This window comes from Ceratosolen solmsi, unplaced genomic scaffold (genome assembly GCF_000503995.2).
Source record: "Ceratosolen solmsi marchali unplaced genomic scaffold, CerSol_1.0 scaffold1, whole genome shotgun sequence".
Taxonomy (NCBI): Eukaryota; Metazoa; Arthropoda; class Insecta; order Hymenoptera; family Agaonidae; genus Ceratosolen; species Ceratosolen solmsi.
Genome location: NW_011948415.1, coordinates 11,696,165 through 11,714,774, shown reverse-complemented (window position 1 = coordinate 11,714,774; position 18,610 = coordinate 11,696,165). Strand labels below are relative to the sequence as shown.

Sequence of the window (18,610 nt, the reverse complement as noted above, 5' to 3'; positions counted from 1 at the left end):
CCATGGTTGAAATTTTTCATAAAACTAATTCATTTATCATTAAAATTTTATTCAATATTAATATTCAATTAGCAATTATTTAAAGCCATACCAAATGTTTCTGATTATAATTAACAATATGAGAATCTTGAGCAATGTATGGAACCCCTTTAATATTATATCTTGTCGTTAGTAAATTATTGCAATCGACAGGAAGTTCTAAATTTAAAAAAATGTTTCTATGAATATACAAATAAATTTGTTCCATTATATAATTTACCATTGATTATGTGTTTGATACCGATTTGTTTCTGATAATCAAATGATGTTGTATAATCATTTATTATAGGTTGAATATTGTCTATTTTGTATGACATATATTTATGAGAATGTACATTTGAACTCAAATTTGAACATAAATTTGAATTCTTCCAAATATTTAGATTACATGATTCAATTCTTTTCAGCTTAAAACAACTAGTAGGTACTTTATTTAATTGTTTCAATTTTTCTAGAAACTAAATTTGATAAAAGAAAAATGTTTCACCACGTATAAATAAATATATATATATATATATAAAACTTAAACAATGCCTTAAAAGGAGTTAAAAGCCAATTATTAATACTACTTACAGCTATAACATTAACATTATCAATGTTAAAAAAGTTATATTCATATAAATTGAGTGATTTTGACCAACAATTATCTTCATTATTAATTTGTTTCATGTCAAATCCAAATTCCTGTATTCAGATCAAATAATTATATGGTTCTTGAGGTATTTAATGAATTACGTAATAAAAAAAAATAATAAAAAAAAATACAAATATAGACATAGCCTATTATATTTGACATGTTGTTTGAACTCAATATGTCAAATAGGTAACTGAAGTTATTTAACATTCACTAATATGAAGTTTCTATGGATTAAATAAAAAAACAAAATAAATTTATATTTAAATATATTATCTTAGCTTTATTGCAATGAGAGAATATTTTAATAATAATTAATAATACTGTATTATTGTATATTTACAATTTCAATTTTCAATTATAAGTAATTTTTTTATAGGTAAATTTTTACTCTCTACTCAAATATCCGTATCAATTTTTATTTTTACAAATAATGAAGATGGAAATAATAAGTAGAATATGGGAAGTTCAAGTCGGATGTTTTTGCAAGTATTTTCTTGTAATGACATCGGATACCAAATTTTCCTCAAGAATGAACTGCTTATTAATACACCCTATAACTGGACACCTATTAATAAAATAAATAAATAAACTTAATTGTTGTTATAAATAAATAAATAAATAAATAAATAAATAAATAAACTTAACATTGTAATAGTGTTCTAAGAATTTATAAGACCTACCTTGTATCTTTTTTGATCTGTAGAATATAAATAGTACTTTCACGATCGTAGACATGACCACAAATTTTATTTTTAACCGGATCGATCATACGTTTCTTTGTAAATGGATCGATAATATTAATATCATTTTCTGTTATTTGTATATCATCGTCGTTCAATTGATTATGTATTACATCATCCTCGGCTGTTATCAGTAACGACATAATTAATAATAAATTTAATTGATAGTTTACAATTATATTTGCATAATAATACTAGCTCACCTTTGATTAATTCTTCTACTTCGTTAAAATATTGTTTTAGTTTTTGATGATTTGTTATGTCCGGTTTATATGCAAGCATTTTATTACGTTGTTTCTAGATTTTCATGAACAGTAAATTCTTATGAACGTACGAATTAAATTATATTATTTTTTAAATAATTAAAAATTTTCACCTACCTTAAATTCCTTCATCGTGTGATCTGTATCACTATTATCGATATCAACGACTAAATCCTTTATTGTTTCATTAAGTTTTATTATTCGTTGATCACAGATACAGTTATTAGTAACAATTTCTTTTAAATCTTTTAAGATATTATCTCTCTCATCTTTGTCTATTAAATAATAAAACTAATGTTTATTGTTTCGTCTCATAACCTAAAAAATTTCAAAACTTACCAAAATGAGTAATGATATTCGATGCTGTTTTACAGAAATGCCTATATAATACCTCTGGATTATTGATTTTAGCCATTCTTACTTTTAGAAATTTGTTAAATAACTAATTTAATTTCTGTACACATTCACATATTTATTCCATAAATATTTACTTTAGCACTCTACAGATTAATCACAACAACTTATGTGACACATGGAACACTGAATAACATTGGCTAATACTCCACGTTCGCTTGGTTAATTATTCTCATTTATTAGGTTAAAATAAAAGAATTTAAAAAAAATTAATGCAAAAATAAATAAACAAAATTATTAATTAACTTTGAAATGTAACAAGAACTTGGTGTATGACTGGGACTTTTTGAATTGTTTGCAAATTATGACGTGTCACTTACCCGATAATGTGACAAGGAAATATTCGAATGAACGGAATAAGCTTGAGAACTTTCACGGTCGGTTAGGAAAAGAATAATAAAAACTATTTCTACACCTCCATTCCTCTTTGTCTTATATATATATATATATATATATATATATATATATATATATGTAAACCCATAAATTACTGTAACGGAAATTTCTAATCAGAAGTATTTCTTTTTTTCAAATCGAAACTTTTTAAAATCATTTTGTATGAGTCTGTGAAGGTTTATAAAAGCTACAAAGCAAAGGGACAAAATTGTATGTTTTATAAGTTTTTAAAAATACAAATACCTAATATCTACGTAGTTTTATAAAGTGAAAATACCGGTGAGAACAAAGTCATTATCTAGTATTTATATTCGTTGATACATTCTGTACGCACGCACTTCCATATTTGTAATTTATCTATGTGGCACGTGCATAGTTAAGAATCCAATTTGTGCAAATGACTAGCCGCTTGCTTTTAAAATTTCTTAAACTTCAGCTTTTATTTGCAAGCAAATTTGACATTTACAAGGTAAACGAAATAATAACACATTTATGAAATTAATAGTATGCGTTAACTATGAAAGTAGAAAGGGCAATTTTTCTAAACTCACGGGATCATCGTCACTGTCCTCTTTGTTTCAAGACACATTAGATTCATTAGAAATACCATAGAAATAAAGTTAAAACAAAATTAAAAATATTGTATCTCATTGTAATTGATAATCTTTTACGAAATTACCTTACAATGTATTATTAAAATATATTAGGAAAATTTAAGGCAATTAATTTATCAATATATATTAGATATTTTGATACTTTTTATTATTTATATATATATATATATATATATAAAATTGTCGTTCTTGTTGAAAATTTTCTAAGATCAATGGATAACGTAGGTAGTCATATTTATATTCAGATTCACGTTGGAAATTAGCCGAAAGCAAATGACATTTGGACACAAAACAAGATATTACTTTTTTCTCTTCGTCTTACACCTTGTGTGAGCTATTTATGAGAAAGAGAATAACGAGTTTAACGACTATTGCTCCTTTTTCCCCAGTTTTCTGCAATTACCACCTATAGAATAATGCAATGTAACACATGTGCCCATGATTTATACCCATCTTTGTTAAAACTACAGACAACACAGCGATTTGGCCGTGAAAAATGTCCCTTACCGTATTCATTTTCTAAAGTGACGATTGTTCTCCCCAGGTATACAGCCCAATGCTCAATTTCTTGGCATTGATAAATAATCCTACAATTGTTGCAAAATCAGACACAATCATTAAGTAATGAATAGAAAATTATCTTCATACAAACTGCATCAAGATAAAATACATACTTATAGGCTTGTATTTCTAATTGGTATTTTTCTTATGATGAAGTCTATGAATTTCTTTAATCATTTTTAACTTAACAACTAATTATTAATTAATAATTGCTTATTTTACTAATTATTATTCGCCAATAATGGCAAAGTAGCGACGATGAATACAAATTTAAATGTAAATGATGCATCTGAAAAATAAATAAACTATGCTTGAGTGTATATTTTTAGAACAATTTTATTTTAAATCTATGAAAGGGACATCGTGAAATATATCAATTATTCCCATTACAAAATATGTTCAAAAACGCAAGCTATTAAAGTAATCATAGAAATATATAATTTTCATAGTGAATTATTTTTGTTTTTTTTTTTTTGTTTTTGTTTTGTTTTAATATTCGATTGAAAGAGAAATTATATTATAACAAGATAATCTTAAATTTCATACCATATTGTCATGTCTATATTTCTTACTTTACTCATCGTACATAAATTAATTTCTTGCGACATAATTCTCTAAATAATTAAATTCCTATGATAATATCGTATGGTTATTAAAAATAAATAATATTCTTCCTTAACAATAGAGACAAATTAAATATTGTATTAACTCATTGAGCGATTGCATCAATCTTTCATACATTTTGATTATTATGCCACAATATTATGCTAAATATTAAATAAATAAATAATATCTGTGAACGTAAAAGGCGACGAGGTTGGATGTTACCCTTGAAATTTCGTAAAAACAAATAATCTTCAAACCTGGGGGGCTTACGCTTGGGTAATGGTTTCTTCTAGAAATATTGAATGTGGGCGGAGAAAATTGTCAACGATAGGTTGTATTGCGTTTTGGAAAATGTCCCACCGTTTCCGTGCTCTGGCCTTTTACGTCTCCACAAATGCCAGTATAAATCATGAATACGTATGTGAGACTGTAATATCTTCTAAAGAGAAACATGACAAACGAAGTACCGACACTTTTTAAGGAATAGCGTCTCAAACTAAAATCGTAGTACAGTTTATTATATTATATGTTATTTGTTTATTATATTATTATTATTGTATATTATTGTAATATTTCATTCGTTATACTATATGTAATTTATTCGTTCGGTTTTATTAATTTTCTATTCCTTCTATTGTTTATCGTTGAAATCTTTTTAATTATATATAAATTATAAGAAAAGCTTTATCATCGGTACTACTCGTTTACATGCCCATATTTGGATTTTTAAGATATTTCATGATGATTGAATAACAATACTCATGTTTTTAAAACTCTTGTATAATAATAAAAATCAATTTCTACAAATATAAATCGGTCATTGGATAAATATTAAAAATAGCTTATAATTAAGATCACCTATTCTTAAAAAAAATTGCAATCTAATTATAAAGTTCTAATTATAAATACGTTTTAAGTAAAATTATATTAATCTTAAAAAATAAATGAATAAAAATTACTAGTTGAATAATATAATACAAGACTGCTTTCGTAAAATTTTAAACAAAAATGTAGTAATATCCATGGATCTTGATTTTTGAGCAGAATAACAAATATTACTAATAATAGCATAGATAACATAAGAATAAAATCTTTCTGTATAAAAGTTTTTTATAATATCATTTGTTAAGTCCTCTCATTATTATCATATCACAATGATTTGCCCTATTAAATTTTATTAAATTAAACTATTAATTGTACCCACTCACTGTACGCAGTTCATTCTTTTTAAATAAGTTTATAAAGGCAAAAGTCGTTTTTTTTTTTTTTGTTTTGTTAATTTAATTATTTCTATGTACATTCGTTCGTATATGTAGTATAATGTAATTGTATTGTACAATGAGGCTGTATTTAAAATGAAAATTAAATAAATTCCTAATTCAGCTCAAATAATATCATGAGATACATATAAGGTAAGATAATTTTATGTGATATTAATTAAAGAAAGGATCATTTGTGTAATAAAAATTAGCCTATCATTATTCCATTTATGTATTAATCTCAGGCACATTGAATTGCTACTGGAAGTGATTAAAAGCAATAATTTAATGCCAAGAAATGTAATTGACGTAATGATTATAATGTACATAAATTGAGAAATAAATATATTTTATTATAATTATTTAAATATTTGAACAAAAATTTTTGTATTGATTATATTACATTACTCTATTATAGTTTCAAATTTTAACAAACCAATTGCTTTTCTGCAAAATTTTTTTCCATATAATCGTAAAAATTCGTTAATATCAATCTATTTTAACATTATTTACAATAAGTCGTAAATGAATAAGTCATAAGTTGATGATTTATAATTGTGAAAGCGTGATTCAATCAAATAGTTTATGGCATTATCGCAAGAAATTCGTTGCTTCATATTGCATGATACGTCCTTATTTTCGTAGGCTCAAAAGCAATTTCTATTACCTGAGATTTTGCACCCTACCGATCAAGTATGCCTATCAGTTAAGAAACATTGTCCTCTACCTCTACCTACTTTTCCATCCCATTTCTTCAAAAACCCACACGCCTACGCCCAAACGCACGCGCCTTTTTGTCTATATATTGTAAATATATTTTCTTTATAACTATGAATTTACTGAAAAATTATATAAATATTTTGCACTTTTCTCCTTCCTGTATTTGTTATTGAATAAATAATCGATAATGGAAAAAAAAAAAAAAAAAAAAAAAAAAAAAAAAATGAACATTAATTGCAATTAGTTACAATGGAAACGATGAAAATAATTTTCATTTCGTGTGTAATACGATTCGACCACTGCGAACAATGATTTATTAAATGGATATCTTTATGCATTGAAAAAGTAATGATTTGTCGCGATTGTTCGCATTAGCAGAAATAACATTTACTTTAAATAGAAATTATGTCGATTTTATTAGAAATGGTATTATTATTAAAGCGATTCTTGTAAGTCTAATTAATTACTTGAATTTATATTGAATGTTAAAAGCTGGTGATCTTGGTAATGCATTAATTGCATTTGAAATGACATTTAGATTAATTATGAAATTCAAAATAATACTTTTATTTATAATTTTATGTTGATTGTAAGTATTCGTAATAAATGAGATGTTTATGCATTGGTATAATATAGAAAAATCAGAAATTAAAATTACTTCTTGCTGTAAATCCCAGGCAGGTATTTAATTTTCGTAGAACGTACATAAGGCGGAAAATGAGAAAAATTCATGACCTTTAACAGAACGTATTTTCCTTATTCTTTTATTGTATACAGTGGGTATATAGCAAATATATAATCAAACATTACGTTATTTAAATACTCTACCAAATACAAAAAATACACGATATATGCATAATTAATAATATTAGGTAATATAAAATTATTTTACACGATTCTTGCACGATTCTTGCACGATTATTAAGATTCTCGTTACCATACGAACGATGAATATCGATTTGTTTTTATTGTAAAAATTTTATCGTTACCCGTTTATAATATAAGACGTTATCGCATACAAGATGAATGTACGTAGTTTTTTTGTTTTTGTTTTTGTGTTTTTTTTTTTTGCGAGAATTTAACACTCGTTGGTAAAGTTTATTAAGAATTGATTATTGATTAATTACTAATATGATGAGGTTGGGCCTGAAATTATACATTAAAATTAATCAAATTCAGCAATGAAAATGTAGATTAATAGTGAACCTAAGTTTCATAAATAAATTATAAAGTATATCGTTCGGTCCGGCACTTTATCTATATTTGAATATTTCATTGACGGAACGCAAATGCCATAAAGAATTTCTGTATTTATGTATTTTATCAGTATTAAATTGTATTCTTTAATATTCCGTTAATAATTTATTAATCTAAATAGTGTGAATAATATTGAAATATTGAAAAGCAATATTCAATATTCAAATCAAGAAAATACAATTATTCCCCTTGGTAATTATATTCTTTTTAATAATATTTCCAATAGAATGACGATTTTTCCCGTTATTTTAAGTCTTGCGAACGAAGCAATCTTGTATTTCTTGAGACTCTCTATATATTTAAATTTCCATTGTTCGTATTCGTGTAAACTTTATGACATCTAATGAGAAGTGAGATATTTCCATGTAATGTCTCCCCATTACGCACATCTTCCCCATATGACCTGAGACTATATGATACAACCATCGTTACATTATGAATATAATTCCGAAAACCCTTATTTCTGGTGGTGTTTCCTAAGGTCAGAATTTAAATTTCAATACTTTCTATGAGAACTACCCCCTCTATACGAGTTGTCCACCTATATATACGGGATTGCAAATCGATCTTTAAACTTAGTTTATCTTCATCCTTCTGTGATAGTCCTTTTATTCAAGTTGTCTCTACGAAACGTTTGTCGATTTTCATTTGAGTAAGATTATATTATTTGGTCTCGACTTTTAGCAAGTGTATACGTGACAATCGGTGCATAAAAATTATAATCTATCAATGGATCCAAAGTGCATTGACGAGCAAAATCAACACGAGACTCCACTAAACACGTAAGTGAATAATAATCTATTATTAAAGAAAAAGAAAAAGAAATAAAAATTAAAAAAAAAAGCAAGTCAAGTAATATCATTGGAATCATACAAATATAAATAATAGTTCTATTATTTGAAAATTTAGATTTACTGATAAAGACATACGAAACATCGAAGATAGCGGCAAAGTCACACCGGCCCGTTTTCATGTTCAAGCTGAAAGGGAAGAAGATGAAACTGAACAACAAGAAATTGAAGTGATTTTCAATAATAATAAAGATTTTCACACAATCGAGATTGTCGGGGATCCCGATTCAGGTACTACTTTAACCAATACTTTTCTTCTTTACAGCTAATATTTTAAACTGTAGATATAACGATAATCATATATAATCCTCTATAAAAATTATTTCTACCATTTTTAGTGAAAGTATTAGATTTCAAACTTCTGCGCTCCGTGTCTCCCAAGGATTTCCAATGTAATTCGCCATTCTCGAGTCCGGAGAGGCATCGCTCTGGCTTTTCAAGCCCCGAGAGGCACTGGTTTCCTCGATCAAGTTCGGAAGGCTATCGTTCTGCTTTTTCAAGCGCTGAAGATTATAGCTCCAGTTCCGCAAGCTCAAGTCCCCAAAGGCACCGCTCTGAACTATTAAATCTTCAAAATTTCTGCAACATAAATAATCCTACATGGTTGTACTAAACCAATGTAATCGTGTCAAGGTGAGTGAACATTTCATTAAAAAACATTTTATGTATTATGATTAGTCATTTAATTTAATAGTAATTGAATTTTCAAGCTAAATAATGTTTGATTTTAATCATAAAAGCCTAATTTATATAAAATACAATTTAAGTTTAATGTTAAATGTACCGTACATTTTAACAATTATCTTAATATTATTTTAATATATTAATTATTTATTTAATGTAACTAACTATCTGTAAACATATACTTCATTTATAAACTTTATTAATAACTATTTTCGAGCAAGCTTTTCTTGTAAATAAAAATATTTTTTATTTTTATATAGATAACAACTGAAATAATTGGCATTAGAAAATAAAAAAAATTGTAAACTATTTTCTATCTCTTTTTTTCTTCATAATTTCAAAGACTAGTAAATAGATTTTATAATATAAAAGGCTATTAAAGGCAAGTAAATAAAATATTGGCGTTTTATGTGAATATTTGAATTTTGTTTTCATTAGTTAATTAAGCTATCTACCTTTATATATATATATATATATATATATATATATATTTTAATTTTTCGTACACTTGTTTGTATTTATCGAGTATTTAAAATTTTTATTACAGCCAAGATCCAGTACAAAGCGAGATGGAGTATAAACCAGAAAGAAGGAGTTTGGCGGAAGAACGACGCTTTCGTTTTCCCTAATCGAAACGAGTACCATCACGCTAACCCATATTTTATGGAGAATTTTTTAAGAATTACGATTAATCTATAATACAAAAGGATATATCGCAATGTTTTACATCTGGGCGGGTGAATCTAAAGTATTACATTCCTACGGTGGGCTTAATAATTTACCAAACAAAATTACTAAATCCGGGGTAAATAAAGATTTTAATTTTAATTGTGAAGTTAAACATTTTAAATAACAATAGACTACTAGTACTTTCTATAATATATTGGATACTAAAAGCCATTCGACATTCCAATTAAATATTCAATTACGGTAAAATTTATATCAACAAATATTTATGTTTTAGGATGTCTGATATTAAGACATGACATTCGAAGTATTTCTTATGCTAGTGCAGTAACAGTTCCTATATTATAAGCTCATATATTTTATAGAATATATAAATTTTGTAGTTGCTTATGTTGCAGAATAGCCTTCGATTTTTCTTTTATCATAGAATTATTAGACTTGTAAGTCATCATTGATAATTTCCAATGTGACAAGGAATTGAAGGTACGCCATACTACGATATTCATTAATATTTTTGTAAACCAAATGCGGTTTAGAAAAAGAATATGTAAATGGCATAAACTGTGATTATGTATATATTAATGCAACGAATCATAATATCATTAGACGTAAATTAACGGCTACTAAATCAATTAATTTAGGCATACTTAATATTTTAATTTTAAGAATATTTTAAGAATTTTCCGAATTTCATTTAACGAAATATATATATATATATATATATATATATATATTTTTTTTTTTACAACATGTCATCTGTCCTTTCATTGTACTGAATTCAATGATATCTAAAGTCACGAGTTCAGAAAATTCACAAACTATCTGTAGAATAAATGCAATCCAAAACAATATCCTAAACATATTAATTAAACCCGACAACCTAACTGGCAATCCTAACATGTCTATTACATTTCTCATCCATATGAAATAATAACAAACAAATAATAAATCTTAACTCAATTGTCAAAACATGTAAGAAAGCAATATTCATTTAATAAAATTATTTAACCATTAAAAAATGTTTATCTTTTAATTTCTTCTCCATTATTTCTTTTTAATACATTATTATTGGAAAGTCTTAGCTAGTAAAATTTAATATAGACAAAAATCATATGGATTAAATGATGTTTAAAACTAAAAATATCCTGATCAGTGATAAAATGATTTAATAACCTTTGAATCGAAACGATAATAGTTATTTCATCGTCGAAGGCTAAACTTCGGTACTTAATAGAAGTAAATAAAAGTAATGTAATAGATAAATTTCAAATCAATATTATTGCTTATATCAGTATGGGTAAAAGATGTTCTTAATAATATATTAAAATGTATTACAAATTTATCGTATGACTTATTTTATACTAAAGAATTTCACTACAAACTAAGAAAATTTAAGACTTTCAAGGAGTAATTTATTTTAAAATCTTGCTTTGTAACCAATATATATATATATATATATTTCAAAAATTTAATAGTAAATTCCAAATTTCTAATTTAATTGTTTTCGACATTGAAAACAATCATAAAAGTAAAAAAAAAAATGATATTACACCTTATCCTTAATTTACTCCGTAGATTTTAGTAAAATTATGTTCGTAAAACCCAAGTTATTCAAGAAGTTAGGTACCGCAATACCGTAACGTTCACCTCATTCCTGAAGCAAGACGGTTATAGCGTAATTTGAGCCACTTCGAGTCACGTCGCAATACGACAAATATTCACTGATTTATTATGTAATTTATTAGGTAATCAAACTTCTTTTAAAGACTTAACGGAAATATTTAATATAATGTTTAAAAAAATTAGATCGATTACGTGTAAAACGATGAAAATATATTAATTAAATAAATTTTAAAAATTACATAAAATTATTTCTTGTATTCGTCTAATCAATTATTTATATTCAATTGCCATTTCCCATATCAACCATTAATTTTTTATAATATAATTTATTATTCATATATCTATATTTTTAATATTGAAATATTCACGTTTATATATGTTCTAATTTAATTAATTATAATATTATTAAATTTGCTTTCTCTCTCTCTCTCTCTCTCTCTCTCTCTCTCTCTCTCTCTCTCTCGATCTGACAACGGACTCTCAATCTGATTCACGTTATCTTATTAAGTACAATATAAAATTTATTTTACATTTTCAGTATTTCAAGAATTTTAACAAATTTTGATCTTTAATTTTATTCATATCGTCGCTTCAACTTTTTTTTACAAAGTATTATTTAATTACCAAAAACTATATATGTACATATAATAATTATAATATATAATAATTCTAAGTACGTATTTTATCCAAATTAAACTAAGATAGTTAAACTTAATTTACATATCATACAAAGAATAAACAATCGTAAAAAGATACTTTATAAATTTCGTAAACAATAGCGTTTAATTAAACACAGCTAACATTCGACCTGCTCGGTATTACTTTTAAAAATATAGAATAAAACATTAATTATAATGCTTGAAGTTCACTTAGTTCTTAAAATAGCGACAACAAACAAAAATCAGCCAATGCCAACTGAGGTTCATCAAAAAGATGAATGGTGGTTGCATTTTCCTCAAATAATGCATCTTTTTTTTTTTTTTTTTTTTTTTTTTTTTTTTGCACTGACAACAAATAAATTATGATTCCAATAGAATTGATGAAAAAAAATGGTAGTTTAGTAGCAAACGTTTACGTTTAGTATCAAAAATCGATTTACTTCGGAGATTGACAATTCATATTTCAAAATGGATGATCAAACGATATGTTGGCAGATTGTGATTGGCTAGTAATGGCGAACTTCATCACTTTGATAATTGTCTAATAATTAATAATAAAATAACTCATACTATATGTTTTAAATATCCTATTGAGAATTTATATCGTTTTTTAATGGACGTTGAAAAAGATATTTACAATAATATTATAACTATTATTTACAACAACACTGTAACAATATTGACATTAATTTTGATGTTAAAATCAATAGTTCTAATTTAATATATGACAAACAACATAAGATTATACGATTATAGGAATTATAAAAATTTATTATATTATTATAATAAGTTATAATTAATTATATTTGGAATATTTATTCAATAAATAAGTAAAAATATTGATAGGTTAATTGAATTTAAAAAAAAATTCTTGATTTTACCGATCATCTAACAAGAATACTACATAAACACATAAAAAATTAAAAATTTTAAAAATATAAGATATCAACTAATCAGAGTACTAATCTAAATATAAATTATGATAATGTAACAACGGTAGATGTACTGTAGCGAAAGGAATTAAATGAATAATACGTTTTTCCTTTAGTCTAATACAAAATAAACTAGTTAATTTACTCAAAATATATTTTGACGATATTTATTATGAAAATCCATATGATTCGGAATAATAAAATACGATCTAGGAAAAATATTCGAACTCTTTATGTGAGTAATTATAGGAAAAATGATCCATGTAAAAATATTATCTGAACATTATTTTTAAGAACTTAAAATCCAATAATGTCGTATATATACGATTTATATAATTATTCAGACTTTTTATATATATATATATATATATAGAAAATTTATTACTGAATCATAAGAAAAACTCTAAAAATGAGCTTATTCGGCACAAAGATGTTTAAAAGATTGATGAACTTAATACTTTTTTAGAAAAATCATTATCGAATCATTGACTCACAGCTTTTATCTCCGTAAAAATTTTACTCACTTCACTTATCTGTATTTTCTCACACAACTAGCTTACAAAAAGCAAGTATTATCAAATTATGTAAAATATCAATACTATTTAACTGGAATCCTGTTTCTATTTCTAACATTTCAATTATTAATACATTTAAGCTAATTATTTTCTTTTAATTTTTTTTTTTTTTTTTTAATTAAAAATACCGTACGTTATTTTAGGATTTTAATCGTGTTTCGAGGGAGTAGAAAATTTAACAGAATAGCGACTATAAGGATTAACGAACCACTACAAAATTATCTTTAGAATAATTAGAAAAGAGAGAGAGAGAGAGAGAGAGAGAAAGAGTTAACTAAATACGAGTATCAATAAAGAAAATGAAGACAAAGGTAATATTAAAAAAGAATTAAAATAATGGTTAATAATCGTTTTTACCAGTGAAAATTCGTGTTATTTTTAAATGACAAAAGTAGAAAGGGATATTTTCATTATATAAGCAAAGAAATATCCAGTCAACGTTAATTAAAATTTATTATTGATATTTTATTATGAGCTTATAAATAAGCGCTTAACCAATAAATAATGAGCAATTGTCTTAATTATAAATTCATTTTGTCAGAAAAATGCTAATGGCCCATTGTAAATTTCTTTGATAATTCCGCTTTTTACATTATCTGCGCTTTCAGTACTTCCATCATATTATTAAATGTACGATTCAAAAATCCTGTACCACGGAGCTCAAATAAGCTTCAAACAAACGAAACAAAATTTCTTTACGAAAACCAAAGCTAAATGCTCTACCACTCCGCCCATAGGGGCTAAACTCAATAGCACCACTTACAAGTGCTACCTAACAATGGTTCCCGGGTGACAAAACCAAACGTCAAAGTAGGTGTGGCTCTTATTGATAGGAGCCGAAGATTTCTTGAAATGAAATCTGCCCTCGAGTACCTACTTTTCAAATTACTACGGTCACTTACAATTATACGTTAGTTTAAAGTGAAGCATGAATGAAAAATAATCTATACATTTTATTCGTCTATATATAAGTGTCTAGTTGGCTTGAAATAAGACAATCCTCTTTTAATATTGCTTATACTCGCAAGGATAAAGGTTTTTTCGAATTAGAAAAATCGAAGGTAAGAAGAACGTCGAAGGTGCGCATTACCAGGCTAAAGGATCTTCGTTTTTATGATGTTAGTAAATACTTTGAGATACTTTCTTAAAAGTAAAAAATAATAATAAGAAAATTAAGTGGGTAGAAAATTAGTTTAAATGTTGCGTTTAAACATGGATGAACAAAAGCGCTCGAGGCTGTAAATTCACACATACGATCTATATATTTAATTATAGGAAAATTCAACGTTTTAAATGGAAAAATAGATGAAACGAAACAAAGTAAGCCTACGTTATGTGCTTATCCCTTAATATTATTATGCATTCCCTATGCAGGTTAAGAAGCTTAAGATCCTTAACCAGGATAATAATGCGCAGGTAGGCCAGCATAAAATGACGTATTGTTATTACGACACTTCAGTATAATTCGTAAGGTATGATAATTATACCAACTAAAATAAATGATCTTATACGTAGAAAAAGGAGTATTGCTTTTTATCTTATCCATTTGGTTATAAATTCTTTTATAAACACAGCTTACAATTACTTATTGTCTATGCTATAAATTTACAAATGGTTAAGAAATTTTCTACATACCCCATAGCAATAACTGTTGTACGAAAGTACGCTTCAACGAAGATTTTTGTAAAAAAATATGAGAAACCGAGTAGCTTTGAGCTTATAATGTACTTAAAACGAGCGTTTATTGAGAACATTTGCCTGTTTGTCAGCACAAACTACACACACGCACGCACGCACGCGCGCGCGCACAAAAATAATAATAAAAAAACTATGGAATGAGGACAAAAAGCGTATGGGCGGATAATATATACTATATAGGTAGATGTAAATACAAATAATTAATTGGAACATAATCGAAAGTAATAGATCGATAATTAAATAAGATGATTAAATTTACATTTAACCATATTATTTATATTTTTAATTTGTAATTCTCCCGATATTTAATCGGCAATCGTCAATATGGTATCTACGTCAATTATTAATATCAGAAACTAAGTTAAAAATTTATTTTCAAGCTTTATTAACGCCAAGTGTCAATTGTATACCCAAATATATTATTTATTATACTATACTTCCATTTATTTTTATCCCATTTCCAATATTATCATTTTAATCTACGTGTAGTATAATCTATGAATAATAACGGGCTCATCTAGAATCAATTTTTTTATTTCAATTGCAGAGAGCCGTTAATAATCTGTTAATACTTTATCAAATCGATAATTCAATATTATCGGGAACTTTTAAAACGGCAATTTTCACCCAAACAATAAATGTGCAAAAGAAATCTTGTTGATTAGACGTATTCAAATAAATTTTCATGATAAATATGACAAACGTAAAAACGTAGAAAGCAAAAAAAAACTTAAAATTCTTTGTTGTTAATGTTTGTATTTATTTTGATCGAGTGATAATTGTGACTGTAAATAGCGCGAATTTAGTCATTTATCATGTTGCCTTTTTTTTTTTCTTTTTTCTTTTTTACGTCTTTTTCGTAATTTAGTACACTACACACATATACTTGTAAGTATAATCTACAATTATTCAAATAATTTAAAAACAATATTTATAAGTATGTGCATTTTCAGATCAATAACGTAGAATATTTGGATATGCTGATGCACATACAATGAATGTAGTAATGATTTATTACAACTCCGTGTTCACATAAATAACATAAATCTACCCAAATCGATAGTTCTACATGTTATTGGCTAGACATAAGCGGTCAGTGTGGAAAAATTGTTGAGTTCGAGGAAAGCAGGTAAGTAATAATATGTTTTTTCCTCTTACTTTTAAAAGTAAATTATTTATTTGGAATTTTAATTTAATACCTAAATAATTATTATTAAATATAATAAAAATATTGTTTTAAAATACATTACATATAACATCTATTGTTAATTAATTTAATAAAAATCTATTAAACATTTAACGTTAATTCGTTTGATATTGCTAATGTCAGAAATGAAGAATTATTATCAAGACAAATCCTGGTGGATTCTTCATTAGAAAAACTTAAAGGATTCTTTACATTGGATGAATTATAATTTTTAATACAAACAGTTATAAATCTAAATTTATAAATAAAAATACTTTTTTTAAATAAAATTCGTCTTGATATTATTTACTTACACTTTTTTGTATTAATTATCATACAGCGATAAGGCGCATTCCTACCAACAATTTACCTATATATATACCATATATTAAGAGCAATAACAATAATAATAATAAACAAAACTTAGGTGATAATTGAATTGAAAATAATTTATGATGTACTATGGTAGTTTCACAAATAAACTAAAAAATTATCTTGAAACAAATGATATAATTAATAACTGTTTAATCAGTGCTTATGGATATTTACTTTTAAAACCCATGCTTCACTTCATCAAATTATCAATATAATTCAGTTTAACATTATTTTTTACAAATTTTAAGAAAATTGTGCTTATGGTAGTTCTAATGAAAATGATGTATTTTAAAAATTATTTTCTAATCAACAATAACGGATTCTTATCATAAATTGAATTGTCTAATTATTTATTACTGATATTTATAATTCATAATCTATTCTTATTTTTTATTGGAAGAATGTTTATTCCAATTTGTAGAATTTTATATCATTAATAAAAATGTTAAATAAATATTTTCTTTATCATTCAATTTAGCTTTCCATTACTTATCTGTTTTCTGTCACTTTTGTCAATATTTTAAAAATTAAAAATACCAAATTATTTAATTTATTTTCTAAATCTATAAATCTTACAAAACAAAAACTTTTAAATCTATACGAAATGAAAATTATTGCTGAATTATTTTTAGAAAATCCAATAATACCGACGTAGTCATTTTTATCTATCGAATAGGATTTAAATTGTACTTTTCCTGGGATTATCACAAGTAAAGAGGAGTAAGGAGGAATCTAAATTATATAGTTATTCAAATAGATTAAAAAAAAAAAAAAAAAAAAAAATATGTATATATATATATTATGATTTTATAATGATTAGCCACACTGACCTTCAATATGTTGACTTACAAATCTTCTTAAAAGTCTTATCAATTATCAGTTTTTCATAGTTTATCGATCTCTCCATTAAAAAATAATTAATTATGATTAAGTTCGACCGATTAATTTATCATATTATTGATAACAGTATTCTAATGATTTCTAGATAAATTTATAAAAATTTTCTAACACAAAGCATCAAATAATTATTATTGTGATTATATTGAGTATTTTCTAAAGTCGTAAAATACAATTGCATTTCATTATTATTTATGAAAACTTAATAATGGTCATTTAAATTTTTATATTTAATTTAAATCATATTCGTGATTTGCAGTAATTATGAATAATATACTTTAATGAAATTCAATTTTTAATAAGTAATAAAGTTTAATTTTGGTTGGCATAATATTACTTTCTTACTGTGTTAATTGAAATTTTAAATAAAAAAAAATTTCATTTAACAATTTTTTCTTTGAATTTACAAATTATTGTAGTTGATTAATGCTTCTTGTTACGGTTTTTTACATTATGAGAGTGTAATACCGAATTGAGCTTCATTTGTTTATACAATTAGATATTTGTTTACAAGCATTAAAGTATATAAAGTTTATAAAACGAGCTTTTCTTTGAAGAATCTTCAATTTACTTTCTAATTTTATAATGCTTGCAATGATTTCTCTTTAAAAATGGAAAATCCATGAATAGCTATTATTATACAAGTCGTATAAAATTCTTTATAAGTTATTGTATAATAAATACGTTTATCGCATTTCAATCGTTGAATATAATAATAATATCGAAAATATTTGCATTAATACGAATTTATCGAAATATTCTACACATTTGATTTTTATTGATTAAAAAAAAAAAAAAAAAAAAAAAAAAAAAAAAAAAAACTAGTAGTATAAAATTCTATCAATAATTATCGACATTTATTAGAATTTTTATACTATATATTATGTATTGTCGTGTTAGTAAATATATTTATTGTTTTTTTAAATTTGATATTCTA

At 25.0% G+C, this 18,610-nt stretch overlaps 2 protein-coding genes across 2 annotated transcripts; one reads left to right on the top strand and one right to left on the bottom strand.

Moving 5' to 3' along the window:
• Positions 1 to 1,026: 1,026 nt before the first annotated feature.
• LOC105368859 (E3 SUMO-protein ligase NSE2) lies at positions 1,027 to 2,286 on the bottom strand. The gene is made up of 5 exons (XM_011507990.1): positions 2,019 to 2,286; positions 1,797 to 1,954; positions 1,620 to 1,713; positions 1,357 to 1,540; positions 1,027 to 1,241 (listed from the first exon to the last, which is right to left on the bottom strand). Exons 1-5 carry the CDS (start codon positions 2,092 to 2,094, stop codon positions 1,142 to 1,144), a joined length of 612 nt encoding a protein of 203 aa, XP_011506292.1. The 5' UTR covers positions 2,095 to 2,286; the 3' UTR covers positions 1,027 to 1,141.
• A 5,912-nt stretch (positions 2,287 to 8,198) lies between these two features.
• On the top strand, positions 8,199 to 8,984 carry LOC105368858 (uncharacterized). Its single transcript, XM_011507989.1, has 3 exons — positions 8,199 to 8,288; positions 8,416 to 8,588; positions 8,696 to 8,984. Exons 1-3 carry the CDS (start codon positions 8,236 to 8,238, stop codon positions 8,968 to 8,970), a joined length of 501 nt encoding a protein of 166 aa, XP_011506291.1. The 5' UTR covers positions 8,199 to 8,235; the 3' UTR covers positions 8,971 to 8,984.
• The last annotated feature ends 9,626 nt before the right edge of the window (positions 8,985 to 18,610 follow it).